General features: G+C 40.1%; 1 protein-coding gene across 1 annotated transcript in view; it reads right to left on the bottom strand.

Moving 5' to 3' along the window:
* LOC122563497 (pumilio homolog 1-like) overlaps nt 1–16889 on the bottom strand; it is a 120413-nt gene extending 103524 nt beyond the window's left edge. Inside the window, 2 exon segments of the mRNA XM_043717294.1 lie at nt 16408–16868; nt 16871–16889. Of these exon segments, the coding sequence (XP_043573229.1) occupies nt 16408–16868; nt 16871–16889 (480 nt within the window).
* Between the last annotated feature and the right edge of the window lie 1170 nt (nt 16890–18059).

Genomic DNA, 18059 nt, shown 5'->3' with positions numbered 1-18059 from the left:
TGCCATTACACCATAACAGCGACACCAGGTAACACAGCCACACTTCTGGAAGCTGAAGTCTATTACTATAATTATTTTCATCCAATTGCACCGCCCCCCCAATTTTCCATGAAAGTCTTATGTTCATCTTGCTAGCATAACAGCAAAAATAATCAGCACTCTACCACAAGACTCATGGATCATCAATCCCAATGTTCTATTAATCATCACACAACTCTTCACTGTAGATGGAAACAAGTGAGTTGCATCAACGGACTTCAGGGTGGTTAGTGCTTCAGGCAGGATATCGAGCACACTAGAGCATCACAAACAAAGTACCAACTATCTGTTAGGCTTGTCCATTCACACTTCCTTTTCGAAACACCACGTAAGCTCAGAGCACGCTTAATGTGTGCACAAGCATGCTGGTAACTGCACATAGTATAATGGTGCTTTCTATTTCATTATGCTGAGGTCTCAACTAGAGCGAAGGCATTCGAACTGGGGTGGGTGGTCAGTCGCGGCATCCCTGTATTAGAGACTCCCAGATATCCAGGAGGCAGCGGTGGCTGCTCCTGGCTGTGGTAGGCCCAGAGATTCCTGGTTATCGGTGAGGTGGCTGCAGCAGCAGTACCCAGGACTCCCACCTGCGGGATGAGTGTGGGTTCAACATGGGACCTGGCATTGACGAGGTCGGACCTGCGCTGACACCTGAAGAGTTGCAATTACTATGCTGGTGGGCCTGGCGAGATGGTGGAGATGCAGGTGTCATTGGTGACCTGGCTCAGAATTCATGGAGGCAGTGGCAGAACGAACACATAACTGAAAGTAAATCTTTTTATTTTCTTTATTCATAAACTATTCAAAATGGTGCCTGATTGTGGCAACAGTTGAAGCCAATCACTGCATTTTACTGTTACTATTCACTGTAAAATGGAAGTGACAATAAATCATTCAATGCTAAATTCTAAGGGTAGCCAGAATACTTTTTCAGCCATCTTTAGTGTCCATTAAAAATACTGGGTTCACAAGCAGGGGGTGCCTCTGATCAAAGCAAATGGTGGAGAGGCAGACAGGAACCATGCTCTTACTACCAGAAAATCGCTCACTGTCAACCAGCAACCTGTATGCCGTAGGTTTTACAGTTCATGTACATCTGAAAGAGAAGCTTATCTTATCCTGAACTGAGAAATATTTACATTATTCAAATTATACATCACTAAATCGCTAATTTTCTCCGTTTGTATTCTCAACAATCAATCATGTTTAAACTTAATCCTTCTCACAACCATAAATTAATTTAACATGTAAACCTCTACTTGCACTCTCCAGGCTTTTAAACCCCAAACTTCAAGACATTTTAATGGCCACTTTCTGAGTTACTTTAATTCATTTTTTTAATTTCCTGCAACAGGACCTTTGGCCTTACATTACTATTTATAAATCTAAGATAAAAGTCAATGTAACACCAGAGTAAAAAGTTTTAAGAGTTAAATTATTCTATAGTCATAATTTCTATTAAGTTATCTCATTATTTTCTTATGGTAACTTTTTCTCTGTTCCACAGTTTGGGTCAGAGATGTCCAATGTAGTTCCTATAGTTATGTCACCAGTATCAAGTTGAGAAGCTTCTCAAGGTGCAGATACAGAGCAGGAAACTATATCACCTAAGTCATCCAAATGCTCGAGTACTTATAACCCAGGTTTTGGGAGGACAAAATCTACAATGGTGGATTGTTTGTCTGAAGACATCACTGGATATGCAGAATGAGTGCTGCTTTCGCATTTCTCCTTCACAGATTGTGAACACCCTCCTTCACAGCACTCTGCAATGCAGCTTTGTTGCACAAAACTGAAGCTGCATGTTAAGACACTGGAGAACTGGATTTATGCTTCCACCGAATAGCCTATCCCATCATGGAACTACCTAGGCCACGTGGATCAAAAAGAAGCCAAGCTCAATTCCTTATCTCACCAGATAACCTCACAACTCTGATGACAGTGAAATGCGCAAGAAACTGACTGGGATCCCCCAATTTTCCTCAATACCGAGTGATCCAATTCTGCTGATGGAAAGGGTTGAAATGGAGGAGGGACAAGCTAAGAATTAGCTGCAATGCTTCTACAGTGGCACAAGCCAATCCATACTCACTTGCTAGCCTCATGTGAAGAATGGCCAGCTATGGAGACATCCTGGAAGGCTGTTATACAAAAGAACAAAAGCACACAAAACTTGATATTACAGACAGATTGCTATCAATAAGTTAAATTAGAACAGACTGGACATTTGTAGCAGATGAACATAAAAGTTTTTCTTTTCAGAAACAAGGACAAAGAATTACACCGAATGCTTGAATAAATTCCATCAAATCAACCTGAGAACCTGACACACTGAATTTGAATAAAATTAGTACAAACTTCAGCTCACGAACATTTCCAATCCTATTAGTTTATAATAGAAATAAAAACCAACATTCTTAGCCAACCTGAATTCAGTTCTACTAGTGTTTCAAATTATCTATGGCGAAGTATCTGATTCAACACTCTTATCAGATTTCCAATGGTATCCTGCTTGACAGTCAGGATCATTACAGAAGCAAACATTAGCACAGAAACATCAATCCATCCGAAAAACATTTGCTCCACAGAAGATCTGACTTAGATCCAGGAAAGCATTACAACTTGCTTGAGATATTTTCCTACAATTCTGGAAAGAAGGAATCATATTTCCAAAGAGCAATCCAATTTCATGAAATGGATTACAACTATTCTACAAGTGATCCTAATATAAAAAATGACCAATTGCAATAAGAGCATTTTACCTGCCAATTACTGTAACTTTTTATATATGATATTTTTGTCTTTGTTGCCAGGAGTACAGGTTTGAACCATCTGAAGCTGAGAAGTGACTTTGTAGAGGTTTATAAAATCATGAGGGGAATGGATGGTGTGAATAGCTAAGATCTTTTGCTGAAGTGGGCGAGTTCAAAACTAGAGGGCATAGGTTTAAGGTGAGAGGGGAAAGATTTAAATGGGATATAAGGGGCAACGCTTTCAGAGAGTGATGCCTGCATGGAATGAGCTGCCAGAGGAAGAGGTGGAGGCAGGTACGATTACAACACTTAAAAGACATCTGGAAGGGTACATGAATAGGAAGGGTTTAGAGGGATATGGGACAAACGCTGGCAGATGTGATTAGATCACTGCAGGATATCTGGTCGGCGCTGTCAAGTTGGACCAAAGGGTCTGTTTCCGTGCTGTATAACTCATATACTGCTTAAGCACTCAAAGAAATTTAGAATTTGCACAATCAAAAAAGTGCAAGTTAGCAGCAGTCATAAACAACTTAATGGTGAGTCCACACCTAGAGTACTAAGTACAATTTTGATCCCTGGATTTAAGTAAGGATGTACTGGTATTGGAGGTGTTTAAGAGGAGATTCATTAGGCTGTCTTCTGGAAGGAAGAGGTTGAGTTATCAGGAATGAAGCAGCAGAGTCACTCTTTATTTATTAGAATTTAAAAGATGAAGGGGTGATCTCATTGAGCATACATTCTGGAAGCGGTTGACAGGGTAGATATTGAGATGAGGTTTCCAATGGTAGAGTATTTTCAAACAAGGGGACATAATTACAATTAAGAGGACATTAGTTTAAAACGGAGCACTTTCTCAGTTTCCTCTACCCAAAGGGTTGAAGAGGCTAGATTACTGAATGTTTTTGAAAAGGAGGTAAATAGAATTTTGAAATCAAGGAGTTCATGGCTATGAGGAACAAGCATAAGAGTGGAATTGAGACCTAGAGTAGGTCAGCCGTGATCTTAGAGTAACAGTGCTGGTTTGAAGGGAAAAACGTCCAAACCCTGCTCCTACTTCTTATTTCCATAAACTTTCTGTCCGTCATAGTTGAACCGCACCACAATTACTAGTTTGACACGAGCATTTCCACACAAGTTCAGCATAATGAAGATGAATATTTTTACCAGTAGCTAGTCACTGGCATACCAAAGTCATTCTGCCCTCACAAGTCAAATCCCAGTGTTGTCCAAACATGTAATTGTGCATGGATTAGTGGTGCTGAAAGAGCACAGCAGTTCAGGCAGCATCCGAGGAGCAGTAAAATTGACATCTCGGGCAAAAGCCCTTCATCAAGAATAAAGGCAGAGATCCTGAAGCGTGGAGCATCTGCAGTCATTATTTTTACCTATGTAATTGTGCATGGTGTATTCTCAAAGTCAAATGCCCCAATATGCCCCGTGCAAATCTATATGGTGTAGACATGCTCTAATCACAGATATTAAGCATCACAGGTGATTCAAGAATTGGACACCACCCACTGTCTCCGTCTGCATACACGTGTACTTCAAGCAGTGGTAACTGGACAACAAACAGCAGCAACATAACCATAGTCAATTTTACATTTTCTCCTTCCTCTCATGAGAGTAGAGGCCAACTGCGGAGACCCTGCCATCAGATCAAGGACTGAATTGAATGTCTTGCTCGTGCGCACTTAAGTTTTCATTGCCTTTGTCAACTAAACCTTTCGAGAACTAAAGCTTGGGTCTTGTCAACGAGCAGCAGGATATCCACTCCACTTTTGTTCAATCCTTAACGAGGTTGTTACCTCAAGGAAATAAGTAAATGCTGAGAAGCATTTTCAGCTCCCAATGTTGACGAAATAAAAGGTGACAAAGCAAAGCTGAAAGATCGAAGCTGAAGACTGCTGATACCATTAGCAAAATTCTACCTGTCAAATGGTGGGTATTTTTCTAGGGTTCTCCAGTAGCTAGCACCCACATTGATGAACACAATGTAATCTGATAAATCTGTATTAGTAGCCTTGGTGACACATTTGCCAAACATCTCATCGAAAGATTCATTCAGTGCCAGATATTTTTTGGAAGACCTTTAATATCAATACAAACAGACAAAAAAAAATAGCTTGACCATCAAAACGCACCATATCTTTCATAAGTTCACAATGTGATTAGAAAGAGTCCAAGTTTGTAATCAGGTATCTCAATGATGAATGTACCGCTGATTGAAAGAACTCAATGAAGTTAGCCTTGATTTGAATTACTTGCAAATGGAATTAAAACAAACATTAAAGCTACAATAGGTTTCAAACACCAGAAACGGTGATTGTAAACTCTAAACGAGATAGATTAATCTATTATAGCAAATGCTATAAAATTGTGACTATTATTAATATATAGCTGAAGAAAATCAGGACTTCCTTGGTGGCACAGTTGAAAATGCTGAAAACAATGCTAAGAACAGACCTCACTGAATCTGGATTATAGACAATAGATGCAGGAGTAGGCCATTCTGCCCTTCGAGCCTGCACCACCATTCATTATGATCATGGCTGATCATCCTCAAATCAGTATCCTGTTCCTGCCTTATCCCCATAACCCTTGATTCCACTATCCTTAAGAGCTCTATCCAACTCTTTCTTGAAAGTATCCAGAGACTTGGCCTCCACAGCCTTCTGGGGCAGAGCATTCCACACACCCACCACTCTCTGGGTGAAGACGTTTCTCCTCAACTCTGTTCTAAGTGGCCTACTCCTTATTTTTAAACTGTGTCCTCTGGTTCTGGACTCACCCATCAGCGGAAACATGCTTCCTGCCCCCAGAATGTCGAATCCTTTAATAATCTTATACGTCTCAATCAGGTCCCCTCTCAGCCTTCTAACTCAAGCGTATACAAGCCCAGTCGCTCCAATCTTTCAGCGTAAAATAGTCCCACCATTCCGGGAATTGACCTCGTGCCTGCTGTACATGCATGCTTGCTTTCATTGACTGATGTACAACAACACCTAGATCTCGTTGTACTGCCCCTTTACCTAACGTGACTCCATTTAGGTAGTAATCTGGCTTCCTGTTCTTGCCACCAAAGTGGATAACCATACATTTATGCCACCAAAGTGGATAACCATACATTTATCCACATTAAACTGCATCTGCAATGCATCTGTCCACCCTCTTAGCCTGTCCAGGTCAGCCTGTATTCTCCTAACATCCTCCTCACATTTCACCCTGCCACCCAGCTTTAGTTTTGGAGTGCAGAAGACAAGGATCTCCAAACCTCTTAATTGATTGAGGAGTCAAAATTCTGGAGTTCCATCACAGTGACACAGTTGTATCAAATGCAGCAATTCAAGGAGGTTGACTATCACCAGCTTTTCAAGGGCAACTAGGGACAGGTGACAATGGAAGTTGAGGCTTGCTTACAGGAGTGAACCATGATACAAAATCAAAGACAATATTAAGTATAAAGCTCCAAAACATTCCCTGGTGGTCTAGTGGTTAGGATTCGGCACTTTAACCACAGCCCAGGTTTGATTCTCAGTCAGGGAACGGGTGCGTTTAATTATGGGGCGACGCAATGGCTCAGTGGTTAGCGCTGCTGCCTCACAGCACCAGGGTAGCAGGTTCGATTCCAGCCTCGGGTGACTGTCTGTGTGGAGTTTGCACATTCTCCGTGTCTGTGTGGGTTTCCTCCGGGTGCTCCAGTTTCCTCCCACAGTCCAAAGATGTGCAGGTTAGGCGAATTGGCCATGTTAAATTGCCCACAATGTTAGGTGCATTAGTCAGAGGGAAATGGGTCTGGGTGGGTTACTCTTCGGAGGGTTGGTGTGAACTGGTTGGGCTGAAGGGCCTGTTTCCACACTGTAGGGAATCTAACCTAAAACTTGAGACGAGTATCTTGGGATTTCATTTCTATCGAAGGTACAACATAAAAGTAAGTTTCAGCTGCTTAAAAAAAAATGTTGGCCCAACAAGTGGCCAACATCCCGTGAGTGATTATTATCCACTCTGTGGTGAAGTTTACTCAGAGATTCAGCATTATATTTATCTCAATGTTCCCACAACCCTTTCCTTTTATTTCAAGAAGAATTACTTGTAGACATTCACTGTATGGGACGAACCAAAGGGATAGACCATCTGGGAGGAAGTACCAGAGGTACACTAATGATACTTACCTAATATATCACATCGAGGAACAACACAACCATTCAAAAAGGAAGGCAAGGAGAAACTTAGCCAAAATAAAAACAAATTTCCAAAGCCCTATTAAATGCTGTCCAACCATAAATGAGTGATTTCCTTTATTAACATTAGATCTGTTTTATCTGGCTCTGATCCTACAGCTGCTTCAAGACTTCATAGCACCCAAGACATTACATTCAACCAGGAACAATACTCCTGCTCAAAGTCTACAAGTATCACCAAAGTTCTCAACATTCATACTCTAAATGAAAAACTATCGAAATCTTTAAATTAGTTGCCATATTGCTCGTGTGTGCACGTGTATACAGAGAAAGATTCGACCATTGCTTTGGTATTGATATGGATGAATTAACAAACAGGAGCATTTCAAGCCCAAGGTTTGTTCCAAATACAACATGTCTGCCACCTGCTTGGAATAGGAAAAAACCACATTTGCAATATTTTTGCAATTTGGTGGAACTTCTTATTACTATTTCACTTCAGATATTTACTGTCAGTATTTTCCTTTGATGTAACCAGCAACAAGAACAAAATAAAATGTGAAAAAACAAACAGGAAGTCAGATCAGAGATTCCTTGTTTTTCTCAGTGAAATAAATAGTCATGAAGGAAATATTCTGGGGGGGGGGGGGGGGGGGTGTTGTATTCAAGTTAAACGACTCTTAGCTAATTAGAAGCCATTTTTATCCCATATCATAAATGAAATCCATGTCAGAAAAACTAATCAAAGATTCTCCCTTTATCTCAAATAAGCACATTGACCATATTAAATTAAGCTTACTTCACAAGTTCCATAGAAAAAAACTATATACTTGAAAAACAATTTAAAATAGTATCTGCTTCATTTTTGAAAAATGCACTTTTTTCCATTGCTTAAAATGATCTATTTGAAGATAAAGCCTTACTAACATTTACTAATTAAGCCCATAAAGACCATACAATCCTTCTTTTAAAAAAAAGACCAATACTTGGTGTTCAAACACAAAAACTCTATTTGTATGCAGAATGACGCAACAAATCTAAATTGTTACATTCTACAATCCTTCTTTCAACTTTGTTGAATATCTCAATCATCAAATTGACTTTTCCTGTTCAATAAACTTAGAGTACCTAATGTATAAAGTCCTGCCTGTTCCTCTGAAGGTTCGGATTTCCAATGAAATGCTATACCTAATGGGTATCCTCCAATACCTCAGATGTTGCAGTGTACCAGAGCAAACTTTGTTCAATAGTTTAAAACAGAGTTCCCGGCAATGACCAGGGAACAGGAATCAAGCTGCTTTTGCTTTCCTAACTTATGGGAACAAAGCTCAACTAATAAACATTAACTAGGTCTCAGATGAGATTAGACAGCATGTCAAGAACTGAAGCTCTCAACCCTCCTGCTAAAAGTGAACAAGATGCCAGAAAGTTAAATATATAATGTTATACATTCATGCATATTGTCTAACTGGGCAAAGAATCCTAGTAGCAATTCACCAGCTCCCTTCAAGACACCAGGAAACGACAACTCCTAAGGAAATGAAGTATGCAGAAGACAACTTAATGTTTCCTTTCGACACAGAAACTGCTATCATTATTGAGATTAAACATGTCCAACACATGGTTGATATTGCTGAACAGATCTCTGAGATTAAAAGCACTGAACAATAAGTCACCAGGCTTCGTAGAACACACAAGTACCTAAATGTCCAGTGACTGCTGCAGCCAGATACAAATGAGCATAATTCACATATCAGCATATGTAAGGGTCACTGATAACCAGTTGGAAGACAAGAGAAATAAAAAGGGGACCCAGGTAGTTAGCAGTATATCCAGCAACACAAGGCATCACTCGTATCGCCAACAGACGCAATGCAAACATTTTCTGCAGAAGTTATTAGATATTAATTAGCAGCAAGAATCTGAATACTTTTCCTTTCTTTCACCCAGGGATGCTCAACATAACTAAATTAAGTACATAACAAGGGATTTAACCTAGAAAACTCCACACTGAAAGCAAATGAAGGACCAAAAGAAAATGCGCGTGCAAGGATTCAGACAGGGAGAGAGGCCAAAGCAAATACCATGGCCAAGTCAGGGAGCTTTCCTGCAGTGTACAGGGAAAGACAACTAAGATTCTGAGGAAAAGATTAAAAGTAAAACACATTCAAGCTGAGAAACTGCTACAGTGGGGTAACATTGCAAACACTGTACCAGGAATAGGTCATTTAGCCACTGTGTCATGTAAGGAGGTAACGGCTGATCTGCACTCATATCAATGCAAAATACTTTAGAAGTCGTTACAACAGTGCCATATACTACAATAACCTGATCTAAAAGAGTCACCATTTCTATCCAAAGGAAATACTACATTAAAGACTGCAGTTTATTCATTTCAGATTCAGTCTCCAAACTGTCTCAGTGATATTTAATTTTTACAGCTCTTTTCTCCAGTATCAACCTTCTGCAATCTTGCGGATCAACTGATCAGTTGCGAAAGGATTCCCAATTCAATACAAACTTTCACTTGGTTTATATGGTGTTCTTGGTTACTTTGTCAAATTTGTTCCTTATATATTCTGCTTGGAGAGTTCCCTGGAAAACAAATATAGAAATCGATTGCAAAGCACTGTTGCATTAAAGTAATGAGTTTTAATCCTGGTTTAAAAATCCTGTTTCTCTTAAACATCACCAATGCCTTCCCATGAGTAAGCAGATAAGGGAAAGAAAAATTTATTTGCACAGAAGGCTGTTGAAGATGGAATATTTTGAAACAGGAAGTGGGTAAGGCAGAACCCATTGTATCCTTTGCGGACAAAATAAATATTGGAAGCTAAGGAAAACACAGCACTATGGAATGGACAGCAAGACTCTTTGGGATTAGTCCATGCATTGCTCCAGCAAACAGCAGATACAGACAATAAGTCTAAAGGTCTCCCACAGCATTGTGCTGGAACACACAATGATCCACTAAAGAAAATCTGAGTTCCAACCCTGAAACAAGCATATTCAGTGAGTAGCAGTTTATTCTTCAGGTTAATTTTACTTTCAGTCCGACGTTTAACAATTTTTTATTTTAAATACAGCTGTCAGAACAAAAATAATTGACTTAGTTCGGTATCTTGTCGCTTAATTCTGGTCAAAGAACACAGCTATATTTCTAACATGCATCACAAGATTTTCTTTTCTTTAATTTGTTCCTACAAACTTAATGACACAATTTTCCCATCCACAGTCTTCTAAACAGAGTGACAATTGGCACTCCCAAAACCACGGCATTCTCTACAGTAACAGCACTGCTCCTATCTTGATGGGAGTTACGGATTTCCAAGGCACCAATTACTTGTTAACCAAATAATTGACAAATATATTTCAGAAGGCATTAAAATACAATAGGCAGGTGAGATTTCATATCCTATAGGACATGAGAAAACAAGTAGGCTTGTTGCAAATTTAATGCTTTAAAGGTCTATTCTTGTTTCATCACCAATACGCTTTGTGATCATCAAGTTGGATGTGTAATCTAGTTGTAGATACTAATCTCTATTGCTTTCAGCAAGAAAAACAATGTTAGTTTCAGCTTTAGTGTCTCAAAGTTTTGCTTTCACAGATTTGAAAAATTTTTCATGTGCTATTATCCATTTAAAGTGCAGGACATTCTCAACATTTTTAACTTTGCAAAAAAAAACATTTTTTAAAGGCAAAACGTGACGTGACATGACGACTTTTTCAAATGAAGATGGCACCAGTGAGTAGCTGCACCAGCTAACTCCTGGGTTAATCCTGGGCCTGAGAAGAGATGGCTACTGTCAACAAAAGATGCACCACAGACACACAGCTTCAGTGCCACTAAATTGAGATAGGGATGTGGATGTGGAAAACTGATTAAAATTCCCACTGCTATTAGGCAGTATGTAATGTCTGAAGCAAATTCACATGCAAGAATGCAATGCGAAAGCCAACTCATGTTCAAGCTCCTATGGCTCAACAGTTTCCCAAAATGTAACCAAGTGTTTAGAAAAGGGCAGGATGAGAAAGAAAGCTACTCAAAAAATTAATAGAGGAGAAAATAAATCTGTACCTCAAAGAATTATGTGCATACCCCAAACTAAAATGACAGAAATGTGCAAAGTGTTTAAAATAAGGTTGACAGAAATAGAAGAGTAAAAATTGCATGTGAAACAAAACTGAAGCAACAGATGACCAGTTTAAAAAAAACAAAAATAACTTATTTTGTCAGCGTTTTAAGGCAATCTATGCATACGTATTTTAAATCTCAGCTGCTACCCACACCTCCATTCTCTAGCACAAAAACGCTAACACACTGAACCTTTGACAATTCTGATAAACATATCCTCAAAAATATTCAGTGATATCCATTCCATCTGGTGCTTTTCACGAATAACAGGATTTTTTTTGAAGTACAAGATATCAAAAATGCCCACTTGTAGTTTAGCAGGCAACTTGGAAACACATGCACACTGCATTTAAGAATACACTGCAGTAAGTGCAAAAACCTAGGTCTTAGTTGCAAATCTTGTCAATTAGCAGCCATATCTATTACTTTTCCATTTAGTAGAGTTGAATGCAAATCACATTTGAAATCTTCTTACTGAAAAGACCTCTCAAAGTGAAATATCAAATCAGCAACTTCAATTTTGTTTGGAACTCATTCTTTCTCACTCCCTCCCTCCTTCCCTCTCTCCTCTGGAGGGTAGCAGAGGGAACCAGCAGCCTTATGATACTTCATCTGCCAGAAATGTCTACGTGTAAATTTAGGAGATGCCATTAGGTAACAGTTCAGAAGACATTGCACTTCTGTCCTGAGGAGTCCTGAAGCTTTGTCCACCCCAACAGTGGGTTCCTACCCAGATCAGAAATCAAAATGAGAAACTTCCAAATCCTCACTGATCCACTTAGCCAGGACAAAGCCCAAACATAAACATTGTGCCCAGGGTTTTCCACTCTCTGCATTGCTCCTGATGAGCTTCTGGGCTGGAGTGTACAAAACAATACAAACCCCCCAAACTAGTAATGAGGGATAGGTTGGAGATGTTGAGGTGGGTTTACCTTGGAGATGGATGAGAGATTTCATAAAGGAATTCAAAACTGAGGGGGTCGTGGACTAAATAGATAGGGAAAAATTGTCCCACTGGTGGAAAATAAGAGAGCACAAGAAGAAATGGAGACAAGTGGAGAAATATTTTCAAGCAGAAAGTGATTACGATTTGGATCATACCGAGAATATGAAGGAACCAGGTTGAATGGTAGAAGGTAGAAGACAGAGGGTGATGGCGGAGGGTTGTTTTTCAGACTGGAGGCCTGTGACCAGTACAGTGCCACAAGGATCAGTGCTGGGCCCTCTACTTTTTGTCATTTACATAAATGATTCGGATACGAGCATATGAGGTACAGCGAGTAAGTTTGCAGATGACACCAAAGTTGGAGGTGTAGTAGACAGCGAAGAGGGTTACCTCAGATTACAACAGGATCTGGACCAGATGGGCCAATGGGCTGAGAAGTGGCAGATGGAGTTTAATTCAGATAAATGCAAGGAGCTGCATTGTGGGAAAGCAAATCTTAGCAGGACTTATACACTTAATGGTAAGGTCCTAGTGAGTGTTGCTGAACAAAGAGACCTTGGAGTGCAGGTTCATAGCTCCTTGAAAGGAGAGTCGCAGGTAGATAGAACAGTGAAGGCGGCATTTGGTATGCTTTCTTTAATTGGTCAGAGTACAGGAGTTGGGAGGTCATCTTGAGGCTGTACAGGACATGGGTTAGGCCACTGTTGGAATATTGCGTGCAATTCTGGTCTCCATCCTATCGGAAAGATGTTGTGAAACTTGAAAGGGTTCAGAAAAGATTTACAAGGAAGTTGCCAGAGTTGGAGGATCTGAGCTACAAGGAGAGACTGAACAGACTGGGGCTGTTTTCCCTGGAGCGTCGGAGGTTGAGGGGTGACTTTATAGAGGTTTACAAAATTATGAGGGGTATAGATAGATAGGATAAACAAAGTTTTTTCCTTAGGGTGGGGGAGTCCAGAACTAGAGGGCATAGGTTTAGGTTGAGAGGGGAAAGATATAAAAGAGACCTAAGGGGCAACTTTTTCACGCACAGAGGGTGGTTGGAGGCTGGTACAATTGCAATATTTAAGAGGCATTTGGATGGGTATAGGAATAGGAAGGGTTTGGAGGGATATGGGCCGGGTGCTGACAGGTGGGACTAGATTGGGTTGGGATATCTGGTCGGCATGGACGGGTTGGACCGAAGGGCCTGTTTCCATGCTGTACATCTCTATGACTCTATGAATGGAGGTTTTCAAGAAGGGACTAGACTAGTATCAGAAAGGAAGAACATGCAGGATAACAGAGAATCTGAAAGAATAGTACTAAGTGAATTGTTCACTTGAAGAGCCAATGGACACCTGACAGGCCGAAAGGCCTTCTGCTGTGCGGTGACAATTTTGTAAAATATGATAATGTTTGTATTTCAATCACAGTTTAGTACTGCAACAGTCATTGAAAATAGGGGAACATTGTGATTCCCACACTTGACCACTATCACACCTACGAATGCCAGGCGAGATGATCAGACACGAATGTGATGCCCTCTGCTGTCCCAACAATAATCCAAAACTCTCATGTGAAGGACAGCCACTGGAATAAAGATCCTGTGGGTTTCAGGATGCATACTACAAAGTTCAGTGCCCAAAACAATGGAGAAATTCATTTATTAAAACATACTAGTAAATTATGAACTCACTGCTGGCTCGGCATTTGCTAATTACACATTACAACAATAGCTTGACTGTTGTCCAATTGTATTGCTCATTACACTTGAGCATTGTTTATTAACAAACCAAGTAAGTTTTAGGACAACAGGAGAATCATCTCCCAGTATTCCTTCAAAAATATATCAAAGACAGACAAAGAAACTGCATTCTATTACCAGAGTAACATGCAATACTGTATCAAACCAGATATTTTAATAGTGATACTTGATAATAAAGTAAACTCAAGTTTATTCACAAAACATCACAATTATTTTTCTGTCTTTCTCTGTGTGAAATCAGTTTACATGCAATGTCGCAATAGCCGTCAAGTTTGATTTTCTCTCAATCTACACTGACAAAGCTCATATTGAGTTAAATTTATCCTCATTTTTCAGAAGATATTAGAATGATTGAGTACACAAGACTGTGGGACTTGTATTTTCCAGTTATAAAAAATTGCTCATGACTGCCTTATGCTAACATTTATTGACAAATGTATGCAGTTCTATAACGGACACAACTAAAAACCTAATATCCCATGCCACCCATCAGAAAGATGCTCCCAATGAGTAATCTGCTCTCTGCTCAATTTTACTGCACACTCAATTATCAACTGGAACCTTTGTAGCAAAGACATACATAGCAAAACACATTTCACGTTTCACCCTGCTGTCCCTCCCCAATTTGGCAAAACTGCAGTAGATCAGGTGGTGCCAGAGAGGGGGAAATGCTTCTTTATTCATTATAAAATTCCCTTCTCCAAAACTGAAAAGGTTTTGCACAATTATTTATTTATTGAACAAAAAAAAACTAAGTTTGTATTCAAAAGATGTGCGCTATTTAAATAGTTCAACTCGTGTTCACCAAGTCAAAATGTCAGCAGGCATTTGGTCTCTGCTCAGTTTGATTATCTCAACCAGGGTGGTGTTGTGGAGAGAGTTCAGTTTGCCACAGCTTCCGTATGTGTTTATTTTTAAATTTGTCCTCGGCATGTGGACAATGCCAGGCATTTATTACCTAACCCTAATTATTGAGATGTTGATGGTTGGACTTCTCTTTGAGCAAATCCCGTCTTTGTGCTGATGGCATACAGAAACTTCAGAATTCTGACCATGGGACAATAAGTGGATTAAAAAAATGCAGCAAGAATTTTTCATTCCATCTCTATCTAGTGAATCCTGCTATCAAAATGCACACATTGAATGAAGATGGAATTCACTTAGATCACAGCTTCCCACTGTCCATCTGGCTAAGGGGTGACCTTATAGAGGTTTATAAAATCATGAGAGGCATGGATAGGGTAAATAGACAAAGTCTTTCCCTGGGGTAGAGGAGTCCAGAACTAGAGGGCATAGGTTTAGGATGAGGGGAAAGATATAAAAAAGACCTAAGGGTCAACTTTTTCACGCAGAGGATGGTACATGTATGGAATGAGCTGCCAGTGGAAGTAGTGGAGGCTGGTACAATTGCAACATTTAAGAGGCATTTGGATGGATATATGAATGGGAAGGATTTGGAGGGATAGGGGTCGAGTGCTGGCAGGTGGGACTAGATTGGGTTGGGATATCTGGTCAGCATGGACAAGTTGGACCGAAGGGTCTGCTTCCGTGCTGTACATCTCTTTGACTACTGTTGCACATAAAGAACTACTATTTTCGTGAAGTACTAGACAGTGCATATGATACCATTCCCAAGGAATAATTCAAGATTCAGAGTCTTTCGAAATGGTTTGCAACCTTTGAATGTGTGCACCATTAAATGGGTGCACACAGCCAACATACTGCGCAGTAACATCTCACTCAGAAAACAATAAATGACCAGATATACTGGTTTTGATGTAATGGATTAAGCAGTGTGTGTTGGCTGGAACTCCCCTGCTCTTCCTTGAACAGTATCACAAGGTCCCTCATGTTCAGCTGAACAGGCAGAATCATTCCCAGTTTAACACTTAATCAAATAAAATGCAAACTACAGTTGTTGAAGTGTTCTGACTTGAGTACTCCTAAATGTGTTTTTAGAGAACAGTTGTGGTCACCTTATTCTAAAACGATAGAGGCACTGAAAATTAACAAGGATAATAGCAGTTGGAAACTGGACAAGTTTGAGTTCTCTACCTCAGAAAAGAAAAGGTAAAAGGCAACTTGTTAGAATGTTATTTGAGATTCTGGAAAAGCTTGGTAAGATAGATAAAGGAAAATAGCCTTCAATGACTTCTAGAAGAAATTCAGAAGAAACATAATCCAGAAAATAGCTAGAATACTCAACTCACTACTACACGCAGGAGCTGATGTAAATACCATAAGAGGAAGCAAGATAAACAGATGTTGGAGAAAGTAGCAATGTCCGTAGGATTAGATTAAAACAAAAAACTGGGTGAGAGGAGGGTTGTATGAAGCACAGACATAAACATGGACAAGTTGGGCCAAATGGTCTGTTTCAGTATTGTAGACTGAATATATGTAAAAACAAGTGCTTCTATCCATGAATTTCCAACCAAAGGATTAAATTAAGAAATAATTTCATAGCAGCGATTAAACACGATCAAACAAGATGAAAATCCAAGTGATTGTTGCCTGCAACGTGCTTTTGGATGCACAAAATGAAAAGGTGAGCAACTGGTAAATGCCTTGGGTGCTTGGCATACTCAAGTAAAGGCACTGACCTGGTGATGTTCAACATGGATGCTGTCTCCTGTTGGCCAGCGATGCTTGCCATTGTAACCACCACCTCCACCTCCTCCTCCTCCACCTCCACTGCCGCCACCCCCAGCAACTCCACTGCTGCCTCCTCCCCCCAGATGCTCCCCGGGCTGCCGCTGGAAGAAATAATCCACCATGGCATCGTCCTGCGAGCGGCCCGCGGCCAGCGCAAGTGCCGGTACCACTACCGGCACTGGAGGCCCCATTGAGCCAGGGCCTTGCGTGGAGACAGAGGCGGCGGCCAGCGCCTGGGAGGCGGCGTGCTGTTGCTGCTGCTGCTGGGGGCCGGCAGCGGAGGGTCCTGTTAACACCACGGGCATGCTGTGAGTGACGCTGTTACCGAAACTGTCCTGTGGTGGTGGTGGTGGCTGCTGATACTGCTGCTGGGGGAGGGAGTCCTGCCAGAGCACTTCATTCATACCTTAAAAACACAGGGAACAACCATTCCACCTATACCTGCAAAAAACAATAAAGCAAAAAGTATTTTAAATTGAGAACTTTAAAGGTGCACAAAGAACAACATTTTGTTTCTGTTTCATGAGTATTTAAAATCCAAGTTCCACCACCTTCCCCAATTATTTTGAAAAAGTCTCTCCAAAAATAGGCACTGATTGCACTTCAACATGCAAATCCTGCCCCAAATTTCTACAAGTCTTGGACTGCATTGTCAACTTAGAAGTGATTCCATGAAAACATGCCAATGAACGGAAGAGTGCTTCCCCCATCTTATATGAATATATGCTTTCAAAACTGACATGAACATTGCAAAATCTTGCAGGTATCAAAATCAATGTGTACACTTAACAAAACTGAATTGAAATGGAATAAGATTCATAAAAATGGTTTCAATACATCCATGTGTTGCAATGTACTTGAGAACATAAGATAAAAATGTAACACATAAAATTCAGGGGCATGTGTCAGGTGACTTTTTAAAAAATTAATTACTCCTTTTGACTAGCACATGACCATGTAATCCTCAGCCTCCATTATCCATGTGCCCAAGTCCAAGTTTATGAATTAACATGAAAATACAAAACACAGCAATGGTATCTGACGAACACTGAACATGCAGCAGCAGCATTCCCCCAACCCCCCACACTGCACGTGCCTTGGCACTGCAGAATCTAGAAATGCAAAGACAAACAAGCCTACATCTGAAATTGAAATATAGATTGCGTAAAAAGTATGAGAGAGAGAGGATATTCTGCTTTTACTTAAAAATTTTCTAAGTTTCTCAGTTATTTTGTCATGTCTAGCGAATGGAAATATTATTTAAGTTTTGCTTTTGAATGGCAGATAAACCTGCAACCTCATGAGCGCCCACATGTCTGAACATGTATTTATTAAAAATACACAAAGTCTGAACTCTAGACTAACTGGAAAGTGTTAAAATTGCAGTTTGATTCAAAACAAGCTTTCCTTAATTCTGTGCAACTTTCACCCGTGCTTTTGATACACAGTCTCAAAGAAAAGGAACATGAATCCCAACATAAAGAAAATATTGAAACAGATGAATGGAATTCTAACAGTTAATTAATCAAGTCCACTTTTTCTATGCATCATTTTCAACAAAACAATATGCCACTTTCTTTGCACAGTTACATAAGTAAGA

This window comes from Chiloscyllium plagiosum, chromosome 27 (genome assembly GCF_004010195.1).
Source record: "Chiloscyllium plagiosum isolate BGI_BamShark_2017 chromosome 27, ASM401019v2, whole genome shotgun sequence".
Lineage (NCBI taxonomy): Eukaryota > Metazoa > Chordata > Chondrichthyes > Orectolobiformes > Hemiscylliidae > Chiloscyllium > Chiloscyllium plagiosum.
This window is presented reverse-complemented; position numbering and strand designations above follow the sequence as displayed.